The 26,445-nt window shown below is 40.4% G+C and overlaps 1 protein-coding gene across 8 annotated transcripts in view; it reads right to left on the reverse strand.

Moving 5' to 3' along the window:
- Positions 1-26,445, reverse strand: part of NHSL1 (NHS like 1) — a 187,003-nt gene that overhangs the window by 95,728 nt on the left and 64,830 nt on the right. For 2 of the 8 annotated variants that reach the window (XM_026119888.2, XM_026119843.2), the window contains exon 1: positions 14,319-14,968. The exons of the other annotated variants lie outside the window; for them this stretch is intronic. In XM_026119888.2, coding sequence (XP_025975673.2) covers positions 14,319-14,523 — 205 coding nt within the window. In that variant the 5' untranslated portion in view covers positions 14,524-14,968. Of the gene's footprint in view, positions 1-14,318; positions 14,969-26,445 lie in introns of those variants that run through there. 8 annotated transcript variants of the gene reach the window in all.

A 26,445-nucleotide genomic window follows, 5' to 3' on the forward strand; every position in this document is an offset into this window, starting at 1 on the left:
TGTTCACAGCCCCAAACCCCTTTCTTCAGATTAGGGCTAGTCAATTCCTTCCTTTCAGTATGTGGAAGAGAAGAAGAGTTCCTTTCTACGTTAAAGTCTAGTAGTTACAGCTTTCTCCTATGGTGAGTGGAACATACCAAGGTGATATGTCTGCCTCACCCTGAAGCGTTACACACGCACGCACACACGCGCACCCCCCTTCACTTCCCAACAGAGTCCTAATTACCAAGTTCAGGGCTTTTGAAATGCCTCCACTGTCCCATAAAATACCAGAGTCATGGGGTCAGAAAAACATCACGGGGGGAAAAAAAATTCAAAGAGCCTTTAAAACCAAGTAAAAGGGGCTTTCACCTGGGAGGGGAGAGACCTAGCTTTTATCCACATTCCCAGTCCTGTTACTATGTATCTTATCCGGTGATCAGTTAATACAAAACACAGAGTTCGGACAAAGCACCAAGCCCCCAGCACCACCTCTCCAGCTATGCCTTTGAATGCGGTGGTTGTACTTTGTACACTGATGGTCCACATCAGGTACATCCTGAGACCATCTATGGGGGGGCCGAGGGACACCTGTTTGGTCTCCCCAAAACCCCTAAGGGGTTAAACCTGCCAAGGAAGGGCCGTACGTGGCCTGTCGACTCAGTCTGGGCAGGCTCAAGCTCCTCTCAGACCCTGGTGACAGTTGCTGGCCTTCACACCTGGTCCTGACCTAAAGGCTGTCAGGGAAGCTGTTCCCTGACCCCCAATGGTTCATTTTGCTGTCTGTGATACTCAGACACGGGTTTCCTCATTGTACTGTGGTGCTGAACTCTATGGAAATAATATGGAAATATCTACTGACCAGCATATTACAAAGCACAACTGATTGTGTCAAGCATTACGTGTCAAACTGAATATGAGAAGACAGCTACAAGCACTAAGTGCCGCCTCCAGGACCATATCCCACTACATCTAGCACATCAAGGGAGAAGAACAGGAAACAACACCATCTGCCATTGCCATCTCTCATGAAGGCATTGCTCCAAGTATCTAGATGCTATGTAGACTGGCCTGGTAAACGGGGCCATGACTGACATCTGTAATTGTGCATTCTCCATATATAACCACCTTTTAAAAGGACTGGTAATGATCTTTGTAAACAGAAAAGTTTTAATTACGTGAAGTCAGGAATTTTAGCACATCAAAGTGCGTCTTTCATTCTCTTTCTTCCTCAAGTCACTGAAATTTGCATCGACTCTCTGAGAGCAACCAGAAGTAGTAATGCGGTGTTATTGTTCCCTTGTTGAAAGCATAAAGCACCAGTAGCACCATTACTCTTTAGCCACCCTAACCTTAAAATGCAACCGCATGAAAGCAAATAAAATCGGGAGAAATATATATATACTTGCACCATTTTTTCCATACTAAAGATTGTAACATTATATTAAAATGAGCCCAGAAAACACAGCTCAGACCTGCCAAACTCACTACTGAAAAATGATCTAGATTTAGGCTGTTTCTGTCTTGCTTCACAGGTTGTTGTGCAGCAAATGCATCCCAATTTGACTGCAAGAAAATAAGGCTGTTGGAACATTAAATACTTTTTCCTTTAGAACCAAAGGGGCCTGTGGAGACATAGACATCTGATAGTGTGGACGGGCTCCAATTGACAAAAGATTTTCTAAAGCCTGAATCATGCTGGCATGTTTCCCTTTTGAACTGTGCATAAAACACAAACAAACAAAAACCCTGAAAAACTCTCCAAATAAAATATCTGGAGTAAATATAAAATTTTAAACTTGAAAGTTTACCAACACCATTTTTCTCCAGTCAGCTTGAGTACTAAGAAAAGCCAAACGGATACTAGGCACAATGGTCACATCAGAGATAACAGGAGGGGAGATAAAGAGAGGTCAGGCGTAGGATACCCAGTGCGACTTTGTTTAAAGAGACAGCATCAACTCGGAAACCACATGCCGACTGAAAATGTATTAGCTATTATTTTGGTAAGTAACAGCAAATATTCTTCAAACTACAAAGTAAAAGAAATAGTTTGCTATTCATATCTTGCATTTGATAGTATTAATTATATAGCTAGTTCTACTCGAGTTTTTTTTTTTTTTTTTTTAAACTGATTAAGGTGGAGTTTCCTCATACAGGAAAGGAAAAGGAAAGAAATATTTTAAAATTATTATAGGAGATGAAATTTGTTTGGGGAACGTCACAGCAGGCCTAATGACACAACCAATTCCCCTCCAGCGATCAGATTGGAAGTACCTTCTTTAAAGCAGAACCCACAGTGATTGATTAGAATAACCCCAGTGATAATTCTCAATAACTCAAACCAATAAATATCCGCCATAGCAGAAGACAGAACAATGTGTGTCCTCTCCTGCAAAAAGTAACACACGTAAGTGACTTGCGGTCAATGGACCTTCTCAAATTATCAGTGAAACAACTAACACAAAGCTACTCGCGCACTCCTAGATGCGCAGGGGCAGGGCCTTGTTATGCCACTTTTAAGACTGGCATGAGAGACAAAATTTTCCAAATACTCAAAGGCACAAGTGAATCGAATTTTAAGTAGTTTTAAACAACAGGGAAGAAGAGAACCAAAATAAATATTTGACAGTGTGGCTTACTGATGTCTAAAACAACCTTCTTTCACTAAAACCTCTGAAACAATTATAAATTGCTTTCATAGAGCAATAACCCTAAAGCACTGACATCTTACTTGACGGAGACACCTTGCTCCCCTTCCAGTCGTATCTGACTTCAGGAGCCAGAAGTCAAAACCTTTATTTATGTATGTGCTTTCCATCAAAAGCAGAACTTTATTTCTATCCCTGCAATAGCTATATTGACAGAGTTTTCACTTTGAAACTACACACAGCAATTATGAATTTGTGTTATAGCTTTTGAATATTACAAACAAAAGTTATGAATATTAACACTTTTTTTCCAAACGAGGTGGTGTAATAAGTCCAACAATTGCTGCAAGTTTAAGTCCTTGGTATTAAAATAAATAAATAGAAAATAAAAAGTTTTAGGAATAGGCTATCTTCAGCCCTAAGTGAGGAAGAAAACAAATCAAACGAGGTCATGAATTAGTTTGTCTTATCTTCTGTTTGCCTTACTCTTCAGACAAAGGGCACAGAAAGGGCAAAATCTTTTAAGAGTTGCTGTAGGTCAAGAAAGGAATCTGTAACCAACTTTTCCAAAGCCGTTCATGAGTGTCTTTGCCACAGAGGTTGAGCAAAGAGGGCATTCCTGCTGGTGCAAGGAGGACAAAAGTATATCAAAGCTTACCATATAACAAGGAGAAGACTATTTATACCAAAACAGTCACTGATACTCTTGAATTTGGGAGGCTACAGCAGCAATTCAGCTGAAAGAAAGAGCCTGGAAAAACAACATGCTATCCAACAATTTTGAATCACTGCTGAAAGATCTGCTCCTAAACAGAAAATCACTGTTTTGCAAGGATTATGTATCTAAGAATCTTTGATTAATTGATGCAGCAGAGCTGTATCAATGATGCTCACTGTCAAAACAAAGCCAGAGGCACCTTCAGCTGCACAGGCATTTGTGCATCGCTCAACAAACAAACAAAAAGAAACCCAAACCTCACCACAGGTGTCTCAGTTACATTATTTGGGGTCTTTCTTTCTGAACAAGGCAGTACTTTACTAGCCCTGATAACAAGAGGTTTCTGAGGAATCCTCTGAGCCTGTAACATGGTAACTGGGATATCACAGTCAAGGGCGACCGAAAAGACACGTGAAATTACTCCATCATCATCCCATTTATAGACCAGAAGGCAAATCACACTTAAAATGTTCAGAGGAATGAAGAAAACAGTACCTTTATGTACTGTCTTACAACAAAGAGGCAACAGAATGGTGTGTATCCCTGAATATGCACAATAAGGACGCAGTATAGCCAAATATAAAGCAGTCATCTTTTATCTAAAAATCCCCTGGGCTGACACCCAAGACAAACACAAAGAAACAAATAGAAAAAGCAGTTTCTCCTCTGGCTTAGGGAGTGCACCTGTGCAAGACACATGATTCGCACTAGCTGGGAGGAATTTCCAGGTAGTCAAAAAAATACCTACCTAACAAAGCAGAAATAGTTCACTGAAATACGAAGCTAAAAACAGTACTGCTTCATGCAGTTCTCTCTTGGTTTAAAACTATGGGACAAAGCACATCCAATTCCTTAAAAACACAGATGTAAAAGAATTTGCACTTTGGCATTCACTGTCCCCGGGTAGCAAACAGCACTCTCATCAGTAATTGTGCACCAAGCAGGATAAAACAGTGGTTCATAAGTTATTACAAGCTTCACTTATGCATTGCAATGGGAAATATTTCTGAATATCTGCCCGTTCCAGCTCTTTCCCAGCTGCAAACCCAAGCCAGTTTCCCTGATTACCCCAGGGTAGAAAAGCAAGCGCCTCTTCACTGGGGCTCAGTCACCAGCATGTGACATGTCAGCACAGAGGACAAAATGAGTTATTTCTCATTTGACCTAATTAATTGAATAGATTTGCTGCCTTCTCCACAGTCCCAACTGAAATGGAGTGTATCGGAGATGGGGGAGGGCTGTCATCCACTTTACTGCAGATTCAGCCCTCTGTTTTATCCACCTGGCACCCCAGAAGGAGGAGCTGTGCTAGAAATGCACCGTTTCCAGCTGAGCATAGGGGGGTTGCTCCCCTTGTAAAAGCAGGTCAAGTTGACCTGGAGTCAAATGTTTCATTTCGTACCTGCCATTGCATGTCACAATTATCTCATTTTCTTTCTGAAAACCATATTTATAATACACAGGCATTACATGGATTACTCAAGGTTAATAAAATTGAATTAATACCCTCAGGATGAGGTGTGCCACCCAAGTGTGAAGTATGCAATAGTCAGTAACCCTGACCCGCTGGCTCCTCAGCCAGTCTTGACTGCAACAGAGAAAATGTTACAATAAAATCTATGGAAATCACAAGCGAGTACAAATAAATTTCAGTTTCAAAAAGCAACAGCCTCTAATATTCATAGGCCCCTATATCTATTTTAGACACTGAAATTAGGCATGATTGACAGAAGTCAGGAGCCTGGTTTTTCTCTAGGTCCCTCTTTAATTAATAGAATCATTAGAGTGGTGCCTAGAAGAGTGTGATTCAGAGTATTAAGCCAAATACCTAAAGTAAACCATGTGAGCATCCCCACTGCATTAATGAGCAAACGTCTCAATGTGCAAGATAAAATAAAACCACAGAAAAGAAAGAAAACTTACATATGCAAGTAAAAGGCAGAGAAGCAGCACGCGACAAGATTACAGCTAAAGGGACCCAACTGAAAGGGATGTGCTGCCCGTATCCATGTGTGTTGCCCCCCGCCCCCCCATGCTCTCCCCTGGGGCCGGTGTGCAGGTGCAGTTAGCAGGCAAAGCCCATTAGTGCGTGGGGCCGCGCTGGCCTCCAGCCAGGAGCGGGGCTTACCTCGGCCCTTATTAAATCAGACCTGCCAATTTGCAGGCACAGCTTCTTGCACCACGGCTAATGGACATGGTCCCTGATTTGCGTAAGGAATGAGAGAGAGGTCACGTCTCTGCCTGCCCCTTCTCCCTTCCAACACATGCATGTGGGCGCTTTATCGGAGAAGATCTGTGCTACCTTTGAGGAGGCGCTGCCAGTTCCTCTAATAACTTCAATCCAACAACTCCGTGGGCCGCTCTCAGTCAGCACGCAGTCTGCTCAATCCCTCTGCTTCAATGTTTGATTTGACAGCTTCTGAGCAACTTTACCGTAAGCCTTCTCCTCCTTCTCCTCCCATCGTCTCGTGTTGAGCGAACAGGCAAACAGCTCGTAACCCTCTTTGGTACACTGCAAGTTCATCTAGACACAGTGTCCAGGGAAACCATCTGCTTCCCAAAGACAAAGTGCCAAATAGAGGCTGCCGTACCATATGTAAGGAAAGCTCTAGGAGGAGCAAAGGGTGTACATATTACTTACATTTCTTTGGGACAGAAATTTGCCATACTCTTGTGTGTCCAACATACATGCTCAGACTGTAAATACACCTTGTCTACATATCACAAGCACCTTGCCTCATATTTTAACAAAGCGCTCTTCAGTTCAGACTTTTGAACAATAAGCTATGCATGATTAGGTTGTAATGGGAGTTTCCATTTATAATTCCCTAGAAAGAAGAAAAATTCAATAAAGAGGTTTCTACCTAAAAGTTGGAAAGACAGGCTAGAAGATAAATTGGTAGACTGGTAATGTCAGGAAAGAAACAGGGGAATGGATGAGTGAATGGAAAGTCTAGAATTTAATAAATTCTCTGTAATTTACCTTACTTTTATCGAGATTCTGCAGCTAAAAAACAAGAAGGAAAACATATTTCATGATTTAAATTACAAGTGGTTAACCCTCTCCTTCTTAATAGCTTCAAATATTGTAATATAGAGAAATATACTCTTGCAAAACTTATTAACTTATTCTTAACTTTTAACTTCAGGGGTTTTTTTTGCATATGTAAGTTACTTATTATTCTCTAGTCTCTATCGTATTTGCAAATGTCCTGCCAGAATGGTAAGCTACGACCACTCCAAAGACAGAGGCTCCCTGAGTTTTAGGAGACAATTCACAAACAGTTATCTAACAATTGTGTCAAACCAGGAATTCTCATATATTCTGTTACTTTATTGGCAGTGAGTACGAAAGTACATACAACATATTGTTAAGTCTCAAACACTGCATACAGTGTCTTGCTGGAAAACATATAGTTCTCTTCATAAAATAAACTGAATAAAATGCAAAGGTCAGGAGACATCAGTGTTACGCCTCTACTGAACCAGTATTTCCAACCTACAGATTCGCTGGAATTTGGAAGGAAGTACAAATGTTCTGAGAACAAGAAAAAAGCCGTACACGAATTATGAAACATAATTTGAAATCATTTGTAAAGATTAAAACCGTATACTTTCAAAATGAAAAGTATAGCACCCTGTTCATTCATTCATCGCTGCAAAGAAGCAAGCAAACAGTGTGCTATTCTGTGTAGAGCACTGCTCTGGCGACTGTGCTAACCCAATCATCAAATACAGCTAACATCTAGGACAAATCGCATTACAATGTCCTCCTTGTACTCCTTGGAAACACGAAGTTAAGTCAGGTGCTACGGAATTTGTTTGATTTGCACTTCCCAAGATTGCATGCTTCTGCATAGACCAATCAAGGAAACTCTTACTGGAGCTACTCTACAAGTGAAATTCACGGTGTACTGTAAAAGATAAAAACAGCCAGTGTCTCATTTCAGAGGTGAATATATGGTCCTAAAATAAAGGGTGTCAGAAAATGAACACCTCTGAGTGACACTGGAAGTGCACAGCTGGACAGAGAAACTGGCCTCTTCCCCTGGGAGCAGCAACCGCTGCGGAGTTTCAGCACCAACTATAGTTGGTTTTTTATACGAATATCAGCAGTTTTCTTCCTGTTCATCTAACAAAAGCAAACTTCTGAGACAACAGCTCTAAAATGTTGATTCCCCACCCTCATGCAGTACCAAAAGTATTCTTTTTAACTCTTTCATGGCAACAAAAATGCCATGATCCCTGAAGAGATTAAGACTCTATTCCGTGGGGCTTAACAGACTAAAAGGTTATGGCTCTTGGAAGCAACAGCAGAGATAGTGACACCAGCGATAAGTATTTGTCAAAATATCTATGCTGAAACTTCCTTTAGCACAGACTGCAGTTCTGTGGTCACAAGTTCCTGCAGGTGAACAGATGCTGCAGTAGCAGCTGGGAAAGAGGGAAGAATCTGCCATAAACGTGTAAGGTTAGCACATTATTTTCTTCTTGTTTCTATTTTCACCTGAAAGGTTTTGGTCATGACAAAAAAGCGAAAATTTTTTTTAAATAAAAGTTATTTTTCATATAAAAATAGCAGAGGACTGAAACTTCGCAAGGATTTTATGGAAGCAATAGTAATCATGGTTGGACCATAGTTTTGTGACAAAATGTAAATAGAGATGTGGGTTTGAATAAATGAGTCTGTGATAAATAATCACAATTTCTTATGTAAGCATAATTTGTTTCTGTAGCTTAAAGTTTTTTACCCAGCAAACCCACTTTCAGATTCCCATGTATGGCAGGCAATGTTTACCAGAAGACATGGGAAAGATGGGAAAGTTTTGATTAAATCTACAATTATGTACAAACATACAAAAGTTGGTACTTCAAGCTGTAGTTAAATACAGGACTTTCGAATATTTCCAGCTGTTTTATCAGCATGAAGAGTTGCTGTTTTATCAGCATGAAGAGTTGCTGTTTTATCAGCATGAAGAGTTTTGATTGCCACTGTGTACCACTAAAATTTTAAACAACCCTCTGCTGTGCAACGATACAAACACGCTATGACAAACATTATATGCCTCAATGATTTAAGACTAGTGTGTCTGCTCCTAGCTGAGAACGACTTCCCTGAAAGCACAACATCCATAGTTTTAACCACAGAACATTCAAAGTTAAATATTAAGGTGCAAACTTGATCATATAGGCAAATTGCTGCAAATGTTGTTGCAAATCCATATACTACATTCAATTTTATCTTTGCATACAGAACTTACAAAAACATGCAAAAGTGAAAACATATGACAAGACAAAAACTGGCCTTCATATTAAATTTCTCACTATTTTTTCACTTTTATATTTAGATTTGTGTATGCGTGCTCATGTATATAAAAACGTGTCTATAAAACTATTCATTTTCTCCCACCCCCCAAAAAGTGTTCCACAAAAAGGTATATAAAACATGCAGTGTTTGTTTTGGAGTTATTCCAGTCTCTTAAGTAAACACTTACTGAGGTTTCCATAAATTATTATTTATGAACTCGCCCACAGCTCCAAGACATTTGCACCACTTGTCCCCCCGACCCTGAGACACTGCAGTTCATCACATATTACTGCTTCTACAAATGCTAGCAGCTCCCCTTAGGTTTACGGGCCCTTATCTGTGTAATAATGGTGGTGAATTTTTCCCCCCTTGAACGCAATCTTGTGCATAAAAAGTACAGAAAGAACTTGTTAAATAATTTTACATTAGAATAGAATAGAAAGTCTGGATTCAGTCGTCTCACTTATGGAAACTTACTTGCACTTGGCAGCCACACATCTCATTACTAAGGCAAAATTATGAACACGTATGTGATTACTTCTCTGTCCCTAAAATCACCTCAACCTAACTGAAATACTGAAGAACTGTGTTCATGACTTTAAAAACAAGTTTTAAAATTTGTTTGGACTTTAGGGGAAAAAAAAAACAAAAAAAAACCTCACCAAAACACAACCTGATACACCAAAAACCATGCTTTATGCTGCAGGTCAACAAGAACAGAGTTGTAAATCCCTAAACTTAGTTTTGACAGGAAGCACCGACAAAGCAAAATCCTCAGTATTATAAAAACTCAGGGCCTGGAGTGTGCCTCTGGGCTGCTAAAGAACACTTACTGATAGTATGAAATAAGTTTGATGGTATCAAATATTTACATCAACCACAGATGGTAAAGGCAAAGCAAAAGATTGTAATTTTTACTGACATAGTAAGGTAGCACCTATGAATGACATGACTGCTACCTATGACATAAGAAATTAGTTGTTCAGTTTGTGGAAATTTGACTCCTTGATAATTTCAACATTCTCAGACAGCAATATGCAGTGAATGGTCAGGAAGCTAACTTACAGCTCTGGTATTCCTAAGATAAGATTTGTCATCAAGGTATCATAATTACCTCTATCAGACATGCTACAATGACACCAAAGGTTGAACCCACAAGTACTTACTTAAGAATTCAAGGGAACTTTTAGCATTAAAAGGAAGTGTCAAGTTTAGCCTGTTTCTGCAAGAGGGGGGAAGAAAAAGGAAAAAAAAGCATCTCACACACAATTTTCTATTAGTGAACAAAACTTGGCCCAAAACTTGGCCAAAATACCAGTGGCTTCCGCCTTTTGAACTCTGTTTGAATCAGGCTTTCAAAGAAGGCAGTTATCTGAGAAATCAGGCTTCTCTGACTAACGAGTCCAAAGAAGTCTTTCAGGTAGTACTGCCTGTAGGAAAAAGCAGCCAAGTCTTTTGACTTTCTCATGATGCAGAAAGTCTGGAAACCAACCAAGTGAAACGGTGGCAGTGGGTGAAAAATCAGAGACATAAGCAGAGACTGAAGCCGTGGGGCAGAGGGCGGAAGAAGGCACAAGAGGGCAAAAACTGAGCAGACCGTTAACAGCCTCTTTTCACATATCACCTCCTGGATTTGGCTACTAATTGTGCTTTATCAACACCTGACGAGATGATCACTATCAGGAGGAAAGAGCATAAGAAACAGGGTCAGGAGCTCAAGCATGTTTAACTACTTCAGAGAAAATCCTCACTTGCTCTGCATTCCTACTGATACGACTGAGGGATCAGGAAGACCAGTGGTGAAGGCAGCTCTGAATAGAGCTGCTGCTGCAAGTTTTCCTTTTTAAACTGGAGAAATTGATAACGAAATAAAAATAAAAATCCACAAAGCATGGTAAGATGTTCTTGTGCTGAACGTTACTCATTTTCAGCAAAGTCAAGGCAATGGTGACATTCATACAACAAATTCACGCATCTGTTATCTCTATTTTGAAGTTAATTTGCTGTCATACCCACTGCTTACAGTACAGGTCTGGGAAGAAAGTTGACATGAATGATTTTTAAATGCTCAGAAATATTCCTTAATGCACGCAAGCATCTTTAAGTTTCAAACAACACCTCTGTCAGTATTTTTCAGTAATCTATATTTTAATAATAATAATAATAATAATAATAATAATGCACTGAGCTACAGTCTCCAAATGCCTGAAGGCAAGAGCAGCACTGCCCATTGTACTTGTCTACCACTGTACCTCCAGCATACACAGAAAAGCACCAAAACACAGAGAACAGTCACCAAACCAAAAATTGTTCAGTTTTCCAGTGCTCTTAAGAAGAACTTAAAGCAAACCCGGGGGTAGCTACCCGATTTGTTTTACTGAAGGGGCAGTCAATGTCTGTGCTACTCGGTGCTGGGGGATATCCGGGTTTCGGCAGGAGTTTTAGGCCCAGCTATTTAGAATCTACCTATAAGATATAGCTTATTTTTTTTGCAGAGACAAGTGACTATCTTCTGCATTCCCACTGCAAATACCAGAAGTAAGCCATTCCAGAAGACGACCAAACACTAGGAAAACTAAAACTTCTACTAACAAAAATAAAAAACTAGGTCTGACTGATTCCACAGCTGCCCCTGGAAAGTAGCAGTACAAGCAGTGGATGTCATTGTACAGCTATTTTCTGTGAGAGAAATCAGCCTTTTATCCCTGGTACACAGAAGTTACTGAATGCTCACAAAAACACCTTATGAAACCCACAGGAACCCGCACGATAAAATAAGCCCACCCCTTCTGGTAATCAAGAGGACGGCGGAGCAGTTATACAAGCAAAAGTTGGTGTTTGCCATTCCAGTGCTTCGCGCCCTGCCCTACCATTTCTCTTAGTAACTGCTTTACCAGATGTGAAGTTTAATTGGTGCTACAGGTTCCAAAATGTACCACAATGTACTGTGGCTTTTAAAAATGAAGAGTGAAGCATCAAACCCTGATTGACTTTCACACGAAAAGAGCTCACCTGAGTAAGGCATCAGGATTCGCCACATGTTTGCAAGTTAACATTTAGTTTTTATTTTTGTATTCATTTTTAAATTAATGAATCCCACCAATCTCATTGATTGGTACTGTTTGCAATTCCAGCTTGCAGCCTGTGTAGGCTAGCCATTTTGCTGGTGAAATACCAAGCAACACAGACTGCCTTATGCTTGTCACCTAGCAGCCTCATGGGAATGCAATATGAGATGGGCTGAGCAATGAAGCGGCAAAAGAATAAGAGGTTTAAAAAGACAGGAAGAGGAACAGCTCAGAAAGAGAAACAACAACTCATTTATTTCCAATTTCTATTACCACTTCTGCCTTTATATGTAGGGTTGGGCAAAGAAGAAGGTGGAAGGAAAGCCTGTGATCTTACATGCTTAGTCAATTTGCCTGGAGGCAAAATTATTCTGATAGATGAAGCTTTAGCAGTTTTTAAAACAAACTTAGAGAGTTCTGATTTTCTCTATAAAACTGGTCGTCCTTCTAGCCTACTACGCATTCCGTTTCTTTCTAATGTTCTGCTGTAATTTTAAGTTACGCGAGTGAGCTCAAGCACTAAATCTATACTGTTTTGAGGCCTCAGTTTTACAAAGGCTGGCAAGCAATAATGCAACAGTCCAATGGAGCAAGCTAATTGGAGAACGCAAGTATTCATTTATCACACATTTTTGCCTTTGACCACAGAAACAAAACGACGACTCAGATACTGGTAACTCTGAGCACGCTGGCACCGTGCAAGCATGCCTGACTCTCAGCACTGGGTGAACCACTTGCAGCCACGGCAAGTTTTTCTGCTACTGTCTAACCAAAACTCCCTTCAGTCTTTCCAGGTCATCTGCTCCTTCCAAGCACAGAATCCCAATCAGACCGAATAAAACATATAATTTATGATCTGGACAGACATTTACAAGTTATCAAATCAAATTTGACTCTGCATCTCTATATAGAGGGCACACAAGCCCTGCATAATTTGTACCTCCCTCCATCTTCCTTTCAAAAAAAATCGCATGTTGTAATCTCTATTATGACAAGGCATAGAAGTTTTTATAGCTTGCTGTCCAATTATGGAAGGCATCCCACCCTTCCCCTACAGATATACAATGGGCTTCTTTATGTTCCATAAATCAAGTGTACAATAACACTCTCAGAAAAATTAATACACCATTAATCCATCAATAAAGTTTCCTTTCCCATCTTGGTCTTGCCGTGTGAACACTGGCTAAAGAATTCAGCACAAGAAACTTTATCAAAGTTATGCAGCAAACAACAACAGAACTTCACAGCTCTGCTTGACAGGACATAAGGTCCCAAAGGTGTTACTAACGTATCAGACATTGCTGTACACTATGAACACATTAACCAGCCAAAATAAGAATTAGCAGCCAGTTGCAAATGGAAGTGCCTTTCGTGGAAGCTTTTCAGTAGTGAAAGGGGTTAAAAAACAATCTTCAAAGCATGGATTAAAATCCTCCCCTACCCTGTGGGGAGCAAAGCACAAGTGTATACATCCTGTGTTAGTGTTCTTGCATCCAAACCATTTACTAAAGCCACAGTTTATTTTTGACTTAGAACTGAACTTCTCGCCAAATATCTATTAACTGCTCCCAGAAATTAAAAGAAATTAAAACTGCTTTGAAGTTCAAATGTCCTTGGAGAGCCTGCCTGCTCTTACAAAAGTCACCTTATAGCAGAAGTGAGTCAACCTTAGACTTTCCATTAACAAATCAGTGCTCTGGCACCACTAGAGAAATTACAATCGAATCACTTTATCGAGTATTTTTAACCATACAAACACTCTACTGTCTACCAGCCATGAAATGCACTGATAACAGTAGCTCACCATCTCACAGGTACAAATTTCCAAAATGCATTTTGGAAAGATGTATGCTTTGGAATTCGATTCTTTGGAAAGAGGTATATTTGAATAAGAACCTTACAAACTCCACTCCAAAAATAAACAAACAAAAAAGCAACACAAAGGCTGCTTTGGTTTTTTGAAGTTTCATATAAAATATACTCCAGGTTTGAATATTTCAAGGCTTCCTTCAGAACAGCTCACCTGGCAATCCTAGGTCTCTCTTCTCTATGGAGCAGTTCCCAGCAAGTTTCCTTGGGAAAAATACATGGCATTTTTATTTTGCATCTGGGACCTACTTTCAGTGTGCCCTCATAAAACAAAACACACTTAAGATTTTCCAGCAGGACCACGAGGCAGTCAACCAAAACAGCCATCCAGTCTGCTATAAGTGGAGTCTTAAACAGCTTCTGCCATCAGAGAGATTCTTTCAGCACCTGCCCAAGAAGTCTGTCACTAGGGACCACTGGCTACAAGAAGCTTAATCAAAACTTACCTAGGTACCACACAGCCAGTACTTTTACATTTCCCATATGGGAAAATAAAGTTTTTTCCAGCTGACCACTATAAGTTTCCATTGATTTATCCCCAGAAACACTTTGCAGGGCTGGGCTAGCCCAGACTTTCGTGCCGCCCGCCTTGTCATGCCCCGCAGGCGGCTCCCGAGGGGCTGGGGACTCCCAGGGGAACAAGCCACAACACCGGCGCTAAGAAAGGGCACGGAGCCACCGGGGCTGCCGCTACCGTCGCAAGGGTTAAAGAGAAAGCGAGTCACCTTTTCTGTGCGGGCGTCTGTAGGTCCAGTTCTCATCATCCTCATCTACCTGCTGCACGCACATGGAGGAGAGTTCACCATCGCTGCGAAACAGTTTCTTTGTCTGCCTTGACAAGGAGGAGAAATTTATCCAGCTTACGGCGTGCGAGAGGGAGCCTGTGTTTTGTTTGAGTTTGAAAGACCTCGAAACACACTCCTTTTTCATTTTCTTTCAAGCCAGCTACTGTCCTCACTTCCAAAAAAGACCTTTCAGAAACTGTTCCCGTCCCCTTCTCTGTGGCTTTCGCGAAAGGCTAAACAATTTCAATACGACTTCCATCCAGGTTTCTCCGTGCTGCATATGAACCAGCACCACTGTGGAGGTAGGTCACCGTGCCAGCACAGCTCCCCTCAAGCTGTTTTGATACAGCAAAAGCTGCCAAAGAAAACAAAGGGCAGAAAAGCAACAGAAAGTGGCACCTTGCAGCAGCTCAGGCAAGCGTGTAACGGCCAAGCAGAAAATAGTACTAAGGCACATGTTTTCCCCATTCCCCACTCAACAGCAAAAACCGTAGCTCCGCTCTTCTCCCTGGCATCGTGCTCCAGGAGGATGCAGGCGATTTGGTCCTCTGTCCTAGCTCATCAAAAACACCCAGCCCAGGAAAAGCAGGCAGAGATCACACGGGGCACAGTGCAGCTCAGGAGCCCTTACAGGCTGCCCAGCCACGGTCCTGAGTTACAGTTGTGTGCGCCCTGCTCTCCCCTAATGAAAAGCCCAGTTAAGGAGCTCCAGGAAGACTCTCTTAACAATAAAACAGACTGTGTGGTTATCACTTAGGATTAGAGTGAAATACGATAGGCTCGCTCTCTGAAAAGCACAACCACAGCAGCAAAACTCCTCCTTTCCTCAGCCAGGAGCTCAGTGGAAGTGCAAACTTCTGAACCCTGCACACAGAAAAGGTCTTGCACACCTCTGGGGACTCAGAGAGAGGAAAAAAAAACGTGGGGGCTCAAACTGTGCAAGTATCCTGCACAGACTGTGTCAAAGAGATTCGTGCCCATGTACCAAGTGGTAGACAAGTGCACAGGCATATAAACAAAATCTGTACATCTGTACACGAGCTGCTATTTTTGATGATGTGACTCCCACTGGTGTGACTGCGGCTCTCAAAACACATTTTGCTCCCAGCTGTGCTATGTTCTGCTACCCTCACTTTACATTAGCAACTGGTGAAAATACTCCCCAGTGCCAAGGTTTCAGAAAGTCAGGCACTACTGAAAGCTCCCCTGAGGCCAACTGCTCACCCTGCATGCTGACGCTAACCTGCCCCAAGGAGGAAGCCAGCCTGGCTAAGGCAGAGGGAAAGGCAGTGTTTTAAAGCAGACAGAAGCTGGCGATATCTGGAACCAAGGCATCCCAGCACCATTTTTTTTAGCTAAGATTTTTCACCAAGATGTATGTTGATAAAAAACACACATGTTTCTGTCTTGCAGCAGCAGAACACACTCAAATGAGAGACCCAATAAAAACAGCTCAGTGAATACTCAAGGAGAGATTTGTAGCAGGCAATCTTAAAAAAAAAACAAAACAAAACAAAAAAAAAACCCCACACCCTCCAAGAGCCTCCCAAAACAAACAAAAAACTAAAACAAACACCTTCCTGTCTGAAAAACAAACATTATTGCCTTAGCACCCTCATGGCTGCAGATGATGTCATCACAAGAACAAGCAGCTTAAGAAAACAAAGGTATGGTGTTTTAGCTATCAAATTGTCAGCCAGGTTTACACTGTGGCACAACACACCCCGGTCTCCTCTCCACAGACGCTCTCACAGCCGCTCTCTGTTCTGCTGCACGGCCTCTTCAAAAACCACTGAAAACAAAGACTTTGGCTTTTTCTGAAAGTTATGGTTCTCTGACTCATAATTATAAGAGGATAAGGTCTAACCCACTGACTGGGAGGCAAAGAGCTAAGTACTGTATCAGATTACCCTATGAATCAAGCAGGCACACCAAAGCACCAAAGCGACCTTTGGCTCCTACAACCCAGCACAATGGGTTGGCCAACTGTCTTCTATAAATAATTTAATAGGCTGCATTTAAATTGAGCTCGCCCAGCGAGGTAATGCGTATGTACACGCACAAGTCTCCAGGTGTCTCGCTACTCCCCCAAAAAAGGAATTGGCTGGGGGAAAGCGAGAGCACACACAGCTAACGTGCTCTTCTATGTCACCACCCAGTCTTTCTTTATTAGTTTTTCTTCTTAAAAAGTCTTGGGGGGGGAGGGGGGGGGAGGAATCAAGAGGCTTGGGTACAGTTTGGGGGATGTGGTTTTTTTTCTTTTACTCCTTCCGCTTAGAATAAAATTTTGAAAATGTGACTTTTACATCCCTAGATTCAACTACTAGAATATCCATTTCAGGACAGTTCCTGTTCAGATAGGCAGGAGTTAATTAAAAAAAAAAACACACACAAACACAAGTTTTTAAGTCGACTAATTGTTTCTTTTGAAAAAGAACAAACATTTGGAATTGCCAGTACTGCAAAATACAGAGAACTATAGGCTACCACAGCTATTACTATCTAAATTACACAGCGAGAGATGTATAAAATCCCTAGTAAGAGCTGCAGAATCACAGTCATCTCCACTACACTGTAATTCTTTGCAAAAGAAGATTAGAGAAAGCAACAAGTAGGAAATCATTTCAGGTTAACCCAAACTGCCAGGGTAAATCCCAGAGAACTGCCTAGAGTCTTGGCAGCAACGTGATTTTAAGATTTTTCCTGACATGTCTGGAGCTCTTGACTTTACATCATGGTGCTGAGTCAGAGCTTGTTGATGTAAGGGAGAAAACTTTGCTTTAAGGGACTGACCATACCATTGTTACTGCAAATGCAAAGCCATGCAACACTTTTTTCAGACTTTGGTATTATGCCTCATTATATTTTGTTGCAAGAAAAGATATTTCAATCTATTGAGATACTGTTATTACTACAGAATGCCTTTCATTTGTAGGTGAAACCAGATTAATAATCAGTGTTCTTAAATGTAACATTTAAGCACAGTAATTTATTTTCTGGGGTGCAAGATGCAAATATAAGGGCACGAGTGTATGTTGTTGCACATTTGGATGAAAAGTAAATTTCTCAAGATCAAGAGAAAACAGTGATCACCCCTTAGAAAAAAAATACATACAGAGGTATTAACACAAATGGAACTATAGGTTAATCCACACTTTAATCAGGACCCAAATACAAGGGCAAGGTGTTGAAAATTTTACCATCCAACAAACTTTAAAGGATTAAATTTAATTTGGTAAAACACTTTACAAAGCCATTTAAGAAAAGCAAGGTACAGTTTTAATAAACTCAGATTAGTCTCCAGTTATGTAGTTCTCCCTTATGAAGCTGTTAAACATATAAATAGGTTTCACATTTTCCAGGTTACGCTTGGAAAAATTAAGACACTATTTTTGATTCACTTAATACAGGCCCATCTCTGCAAAAGCCATGAAGGAGTCACAGAGGAGAGAGTCAATTCTCATCACTCCACAGGAAAACTAGGGTATGAACTGGAAAGCTAAATAGGTTTCCTACTTTTTAAAAGGTAAACAAGAGCAAACATGCATAGCATCACAGGCCATCAGGACTTCTATCATCTATCACAATTTGTTCTTCAAAGAATTCCCTAAAAGTTCTTAAGTAAACACACATATGTGGCTCAAAGCCAGGGCATTTCCCTAAGGTCAGCAAACAAAAAATTGTTGCAAGGAAGACATTTCAGGTTAGTGTATAGAACAAACAAACAAACAACCCCATCAGATTTTCTATTTTTTCTTGGGCTGTGGTTTCTGGCACAATTCACACGTTAATTGAACTCCTACATTTCCTAGGCTATCCTTTTGGAGGACTCAACTGAGACAGCTGAACGAGCATGCCCCTCTCCAAGGCAAGGGAGCTTCCCGGGTATTTTTCTTCAGGTACTAACAATTTGTCACAAAGCCATTAAGTACATGGCAAGATGATTTGAAATTACCTTGCTGCCAACCACTTGCTCTGCGGCTGCAGCTGGCCAAGAGGAACGCAGCGTGGTCCCTGCCAGCCCAGAAACCACCACCGCCACCTCGGCTAAGGGCAGTCGCCTCCCCAGTGCGGCTGGTCCTCTCCAATCAAAGCCATGTGGGGAATCCAGTAGCTATGAAAAGCTCCCCAAGCTGACCATCATCAGAGGTCTTTATCTGCAGCACAAATGCACAGCTACCTGTTCTTACAGGTACCGTATAAAATGCTCATGTAGCAAACCCAAAAATAATTCCTATTCCTAAATGGTTATTTACAGCGAAGCAGACACGGAGAACTTTTCGGTCTCACAATGGGGCCTGAAAGTCCCAGGTAAGACTGTGCCCCTTTTTGTACAGAGCACACAGTGAGAAACTCTTTCTCTTCCAAGCTGAATAGACTGAAGAGAAAGGAAAAAAGAAAAACAGAAAAGAAGGAAAAGATCACAAATTGAGTTACTTGCCCAGGATCACAGAAAGGATAAGCAGCAAAGCTAAGAAAAGAAACTAGGTCTTCTGGCTACCAGCCTCATAACCTACTTAAGTAGGCCCTGTCTCACAAGGAAAGAAATGCCTATTAATTTGTTCTATCATAACTATTACATATAGTCTTTGAAGGACCTAATTACAAACGAAAGTTTGGTTTCTACATCATAACCAATTTTATCCTTTAAAAAAAAAAAAACTTAAAAATACACAACACTATGAATGAACATCGAAAAGGAGTTCTGCACCGTAGAACTGCTTTGAGCATCCGATCCATATTTCAAGCTCCATTAGATCTATGAACAATCAGACTGTAGATGACCACAAATATTAAAACAGTTCTTGGACAGCCCTTTACAATGCACACATCACCACTCTTCTCTTCAACTCCCATGCCCTCCTGGAAGATTCCACTACATTAAGGCAGGCAATATTTCCTGTGATTTAGTAGGTCCACTTACCTGAGCGAGGAAATTTCATAAAAATCAATGATAGGATAGATTTTTTTTTTTTTAGAAAGATCTAGGAAAATCTGCTCCTTATACCAGCTGCACGTGAGTATAACCCTCTCAAGGCCAACCAAATCACTCTCAATGTGAAAGGGGAATTGAGCAAGGAAAACAATGAACAGGTGCCTTCACAATTGATTATTAGAAAAAAAAAATTGTAAGAGAGGCAGAACAAATGCCATACTCATCTAGAAATAAATGCTGCTTTTCTCTAGAATAGCATGATGCCAAAAGAACAAGCAAGTTAACCGCCCATAAAATAGCTACTTCAACGTGATACAAATGCATTCACAATGTTTTGGTTTTGTTAGTCCACAGAACTCCAGAACTGATATCAAAGATTTAAGAGAAAATCTACTTTTGAACATAGAAGAAATTTGGCAATCAACGACTACAAGAAAAGTTCTAAGCAGTGAGTTTTCCTTGGCAAGAATATGATACATATTCCAAAGAATACAGAAGGAAAGTGCTCTAACAGCATTAATGCAGCCTTGTCCATGCAAAGATGGGGTTTCAGCAATCCTCGTGACAGGGAATAACAATTTCCCCAATAAAGTGGGCTATATTTACTAGTAAAATAACTTTTTTATCTCCCAGTATACCACAGTCAACATAAGGTTTTATGTCAGCATACAATCTATGATAGTCATAGGATTTTAATAAATTCAGATTTTTATATATTTGAAAATTATCAAAATTTCAGATAATTCAATACTGTAGTTTTAATGACTCTGCAATTGGAAAATACTGCAACTCACTGAAATAGAAGCTCATAGAAATCTGCATTAAGAACAGCAGGAATCCCTTGACTGAAACTGGTTTTACTCCTCTGAATATCCAGAGGAAAGGCCTGGCATGTGAACCACGAGGTGGCAGCATGGATCAATTCATGTTACAGCCAAAAATTATGAAAAACAAGAGAGAGGCTGAACACAATGCACAGAACCAGCATCAAACTGAAAATTAGCAACAGACCCACCTGGCCCAATTTCTTGAAAGAAGAAGAATAAAGTATGTTAGAAAGAAGAATCCTTCCTCCTAAAAAACAAGTTTCAATGACACCCATAGCTCTCTGGAAAATCCTACAAACCAAGAGAATATTAAAACGTAAGCAGTATGAGATACCTCTTCAGCTTTATTATCCTGGAGGAATGAGAGATGTTAATAACAACACAGTCAAGATGAGACACTAGTGATTTAGCTTTTTGGAATAGGCTTATACAAAAGTGCTATTACATCTGCTGAAAATGCAACTAATAATTTTACCATGTTTTGACTAAGGCATGACTATTTACTAATTAAGACAACTGCTAAAAGCTCCCTCTAACTGTACCCACTGCCTGCATTTCTACAGAAGTTCTTCTAAGCTGTGTGTCTCTGGCATAACACAAAATATTTAAGCACAAAACATCAAAAAAATCTCTTGAGCATAGGGTCACTTCCTCTCTAAAACTGAGGTGTGGCTAGAAAAAAAAACCTCTTTAATGTTGAAAAGTACTCCACTCACGGTTATTATCCAATAAAGCCCAAATGCTGATACTCTGTGAAGATCAATTATTTCAAGAATGGAATGTTTTGGGGGACGGGGTAAGTTTGCTGTCTTCAGAAGATAATTGCGAGTTTAGGTGGAGTGGAATAAAGAATGCCTTTCCTTCAAAAGCATGCAAGTTACTTAAAGGACTTCTTAAAATTGTAAGGGAGACAAGGTTTGACCATAGCTAGTAAGTGGGGAAAGCACCACATGCTTTTTTACTTCTGCTCCTCCACTTCTAGCATCGCATCTTACCCTAGTATGGCACCAGCCACTGCTCCACAAGGTACTCACCCACTCCAGACTGCTGTCCTAGCTAGGACAGAAGCACAGTCTGAATCAAACCATCCTCTGCCTCTGGCCCAGCTCCTTCCTCCCAAGAAAGCTCTGCGTTTTCATAACATCACTTCCCTAATTCATATATTTTCCTGTTTTTATCTACTTAGCACTCTTGAAAATTTTGCAATGAAAACATGGGCTTAAACAATATTTTGCCTTTATAAATATAACTTGCATTGTTTTAATCTGATTTGTAAGATCAGTTTTCTCACTGCTGCTACTTTAGCATATGCTAATGTTCATGCTGAAAAAATGGCTTGAATCACTTTGAATAACTGAATATGCACATGAAGCATTGCAATACACAAGTTACATTAAAAATTTAGAAATAAGAGATTTTGGTGAAGAAAAAGAAACTTCTTCGAGATCCAAGTTTTTCGTGGAAATGCGGGAAGCCTTATTAAAAACAACTGTATAAAAACAGTTATTAATGTGTAATTGAGGTCCATTCCACCAGCAGGAAAATACCCTAGACAACTGAACAAATGTCTGACAATGGAATAAATGTCTTTCTATCTCCCACTTCCCTGATTAAGAAGATACCAGGGAAACTGTGGAGGGGATATGTCTATTTGCTTTGAAGTGGAAGAGGCCTGTGCTGGTTAACATAAACTAATTAACACACTAATCTGAATGTTTTTATAGATAAGAGAACCACAAAAAAAAAAAAAAAAAAAAAAACAACAAGAAAGGAAAGAATGGCTGAGAGAGAAGCAGAAAAAAACTGGCAGTTATCTCAAAAATTCTCATTCTTCATCTTATTCACTAGGCATTCCAAATAAACACAGGAGGGGGTTTTTGCTGTTTGTACTTCACGCATTTTTTGGCTTACAAAATATGTAGCTTAGTAAATCTTATTAGGTATTTGCAATAATCAAATGCTAAAATGGAACTTCAGAACCTCACAGGATATATGGGCAGGCTCTACATTGCCAAACTGAAAAAGTAGTTCTCCTGTATGCTATAACCAGGTCTCACTGCTTAACAAGAGCAACATGGAAAACAAATTTTTGCACACAGATACAAATGCTGTTGTATGCATCTTTCTGCCCAGAGTCCTGTTCCTTTAAAATGTATTCCAAAGCTACTTCGCAGCCAAAACAGCCAAATTATTTGATCTCATGGGCATTATACTTGCTCCTCTCCTAGGAACCAGCCTAAGGATGTATTATTTTTGTAAGCTATGCATTAATATTGAACTTCAAAAGAAAGAGAGGAATTGGTTTTGCATGTGTTTGTGCAGGTATAGGATTGCTACCGTGCTTTTTGGCTCAGTTTTAAGTCTGCATGCCATCTTAGCCTGATACATGGTAAGTAGGGAGGAAGTGTTGCAATTCTGGACAGAATTTGTAAATGAAACCCAACCTTGCCACACCCAGAGGAATGCTGCAATCTCCTGTCTCCCTCACAACAGGCTCTAGCTTTAAAGAAACTCATTTCTAGGTGGAGGATGAGCATAAGAAATGTTGTTGACACAGAGAAAGCGAGGAGAGCACAGTGTCTGTGTCAGTTACTTTCCTACATAGCTATACTTAATCCAAATTAAAATAGCCCTGCCAAAAAAAAGTTTGTTAAAAATGCAAAAGAAAACAAAGCTTCTAAAATAATGAACATATGGCCCATATATCCATACTCACATATATGGAATGCCTGCATATCTGCTCACTCCATATGTGTTTGCCCATGTGTTGAGCAGAAGCACCAACTGTGAGACACCAGAAAATTTTTCTCCCCCCCTGCAAGTTCCCCTTCTGCTGCACACAGGCCTGAAATCAACTTGCATTCTTTTTTGCAACTCTAAAATATTTTTTTCCCTACCAGTACCAGTTGCTAGGAGGAGAAAGAACCCAGAACACAGAAGAGTCGAGTCGTTCTCACACAACCTATGGTTACTCCCAAGCAGACATTACATAAAACATTCTGACACATACTAAGAGCTCCTACTAATCAGCTGCCAAAACAGGGTGAGGACAGAAGGGAAAATAAAACCCCCAAATTATCCTCAGTAGAAGAGGACAAAGGACAAATAAGGACACTCACACCAGCAGCGAGAATAAGATTATGTTCTCTCTCAACCACTGGCATGTGAAATCATGAGCCTCAATGCAACAGCTGCTTAGCTGCAGTTAAAAAAATGAGAGTGGCAATTCTTAAACTGTTGCCCTTTGCCCTGCACAGAGAAAAACACATCAAGGATCGGCAATCTTCTGTAATTTGCACCACAACTTTGTGTTTACATATATGAATGCAGCCCATCTTCTGGCATACCACTTATTGAAATGCGGGGTGGGAGAGGTATGAAGTGGGATAGGAATCGCATATTGTTGAAATTACAGATGTAAAAAATGTTTGTTCATCAGATACTAATCTGTTGGGAGCATAGTGGATATCTCCCACAATAGTAACACCCAAGCCAATTTCTCTGAGGAAAGAAAGAAAGAGTTTAGAAAGCAAACTTACTGACTTCTAAAGGTTAATTCCAACCACCAATCACTATTTCAGGCACTTTCATCAAGGCAAGAAGATTCACACCTTGATAGTCGTTTTTAATACTGAACCGCCAGGGAGACTTTGTTTAAACAGTGGACTAAATTACAGGCTTCGTGTTCACCTTGGGCTCTTTCCTACCCACAGTACAATCTCCTTGCCATAAACTGTTGGCCTTAAAGCAACTTCAGGCTCCTCATCACTGAAGTTATTCAAAACCTTCCTCTTTAGATGCCCTTGTACACACAGCATCAATCCTGATGCATCACTGACCCCAGAACACCTCTTTCAGCATGCCTCCTCCTATAACTGATGACAAAATACTGTCCTATTTGTAGTTTTTCCTTCTTTTACTAAATCAAGTAAAGCAATTGGGTACAGCTGGCAGCCCACATGCCAAATCCAGTATTTTATGAAGTTCTACACCTCTTCCTTGAAGGAAACAAGGCGCAAGTGTAATAACTTGCACTCGTAGGTATAAAGAAGTGGCGCAGCTGGAGCCGTTCCAATGCGTGCATGAGAAAAGGCCCAGGTGCAGGAGCAGCTCACCAGAGCAGCAATATGTTTTTAGGTCTTTTGGGGGATGAAGGGTAAGGAAGAGAAGAAGGACCAAAAACGGAGCCTAACCCACATCTCTGATCAGACTGAACACCCCAAGAACAATAAACATTCTCCACAATCCAAAGATTTTTCTTGTGTTTCTCAGGAACAAACATACCAGCTGTGCAGACTGCTGGGTCCACGCACTATCGCTCAGCAGAGGAAGGCCTCAGATACCACACAGCACTGGAAATGCTTTTGGTAGTAGGTGTACAGGCATCCAAACTGCTTCCCCAAATACACAATGATGCTTATATACTAAGAACAGCATCAAGGCTTCTCAGTGACTTTGGATCCTTGGAGAGAAAATTAAGTCAATTTTTTTATTGTATTCTCTGTGCTAGCAAAAGTAAAGGACATTAGACATAAAAGGAAATGACATAATAGTCTACATGAATGAATTCAAATGAAAAAAATCCCAAGAGAAAAATTAATATTCAACCTTTTTTTTTCCTTTTAAGAAAGACTTTTACTGTAAAATCAAAATGAAGATTTAATTGGTGTATTTTTCACCTAGTTCGGCCTGTAAAGTCAGGCTGCCTTCACCAACATGAGCTCTACTGCACTGAGCTCAAACAGAAAAGAAGCGACACTGAGAATAAAGGTATAATTATTATTGTACTTGTGATAAACATTCCTCATTTACAGGCATCTGGCAAACTACTACTAACAGAAACTGATGCCAAGTAGATACTTCTAAAGAAATACGTGTACAGACACATGAGACTACATACAAAAGAAACATATGCAGAAATACTTATTATCTAATCATGTGCTCTGTCACATACCACATTCTTGTTATGCAACCAATTTTATTCATCCAGAGGAGTCTGATGACAAATAAGGAGCATGTTTCATATGTATGTATTCATCGAATAAAAATAACAATGGTTTATAGATGGGAACTACCACCTTCTTTTGATTCACATGCCTCCCTGCTCTACCCATGCTACTTGTTCTAAATTCATCAAGTTGACAAGATTATCAAGACTGCTTAAAGAGCCAGTATTTCTCTACAGTTCCCCCTCCCTAAATACCCAAGTAGAAAATACACTAACTTTCTCAGCCAGCTTTGGCATACAGCTAATACTAGGCTCTGTGGTTAACTGCTAGCTCTTCTTCCTCCAAGGCATCGTGAGTCATCTCTACTTTTCGCACTAGTGTCTTCCAAACAATGCTGGGTAAAACTCTACTAGTTCATTCTCACCAAAGGCACTGCATGACAGCACAATAATGCAAGAGGGATCATATATTAGACAAATTTTTAAAGTATTCCATTAAAAAATGTGCAAGGCAAATACTGCTGTAACTACTAATCAAGTCTAAAAATAAATTAAAACTAGCTTCATGAAAGACATCTTGGCATTCACTGCCACATAAAGTATTTCCTTCAAGCACTAACAAGGCTGCAGCAGAAGGATTTGTTCCTCTCATCAAATGGCACCTTTTCCCAAGCTTAGGTAATAATATGTTAGGGGGTGCTTTAAATCTTTACTTGCAGACAGTATTGTTTTCTCATTAAGACAAAGCGTTACTGAGCTTGGCAATAGAAACCACCCACTTTCAGGGACTCCCGGTGTAGTTAATATTTCTCAGTTTAACAAAAGATGCCGTGGTCTAAGTCTGCTTCTACAGCCTGTTGCTGCAGCACTTCATTTATGAAGGGCTGCTCTAGTTTAGGGCCGCAAAAGGCAACAGACTGACAGCTCTAGAGAAACACACATATGCACACACACGCACGCTTTGCCAGTATCTATCAGCAGAGAATGGGTCATCTTCAAAAACAAAATGCAGTTACTTGCCAAGTTAGTATCCTGCCTGATTTCTCTTAGAAAACAGCCACCTAAGTGCCATTTTACACATGCTTATAAAGCAACCAAGCAAACAAACTAACCAGCTCCTTTACGGCCCCCAAATTCTGCGCTGCTCTAGGGATCACTAGCAGTGTCTGGAGAAGAGTTAAAGAAGCCCCAGAGAATACTTAGAGCACACACACCTGGCTCTTCAATGGGATCTACTGCCAGGAGCAGTACTTACAAAGTACCTTTATTTTGAGGCTTTGCTTAAAAACAGAAAAATTTCTGTCTTTCGCCTCTGCTCATTCCTGCCCTTGCACCACAACCATGTCTCCTGCATTG

Source organism: Dromaius novaehollandiae, chromosome 3, assembly GCF_036370855.1.
Source record: "Dromaius novaehollandiae isolate bDroNov1 chromosome 3, bDroNov1.hap1, whole genome shotgun sequence".
Taxonomy (NCBI): domain Eukaryota; kingdom Metazoa; phylum Chordata; class Aves; order Casuariiformes; family Dromaiidae; genus Dromaius; species Dromaius novaehollandiae.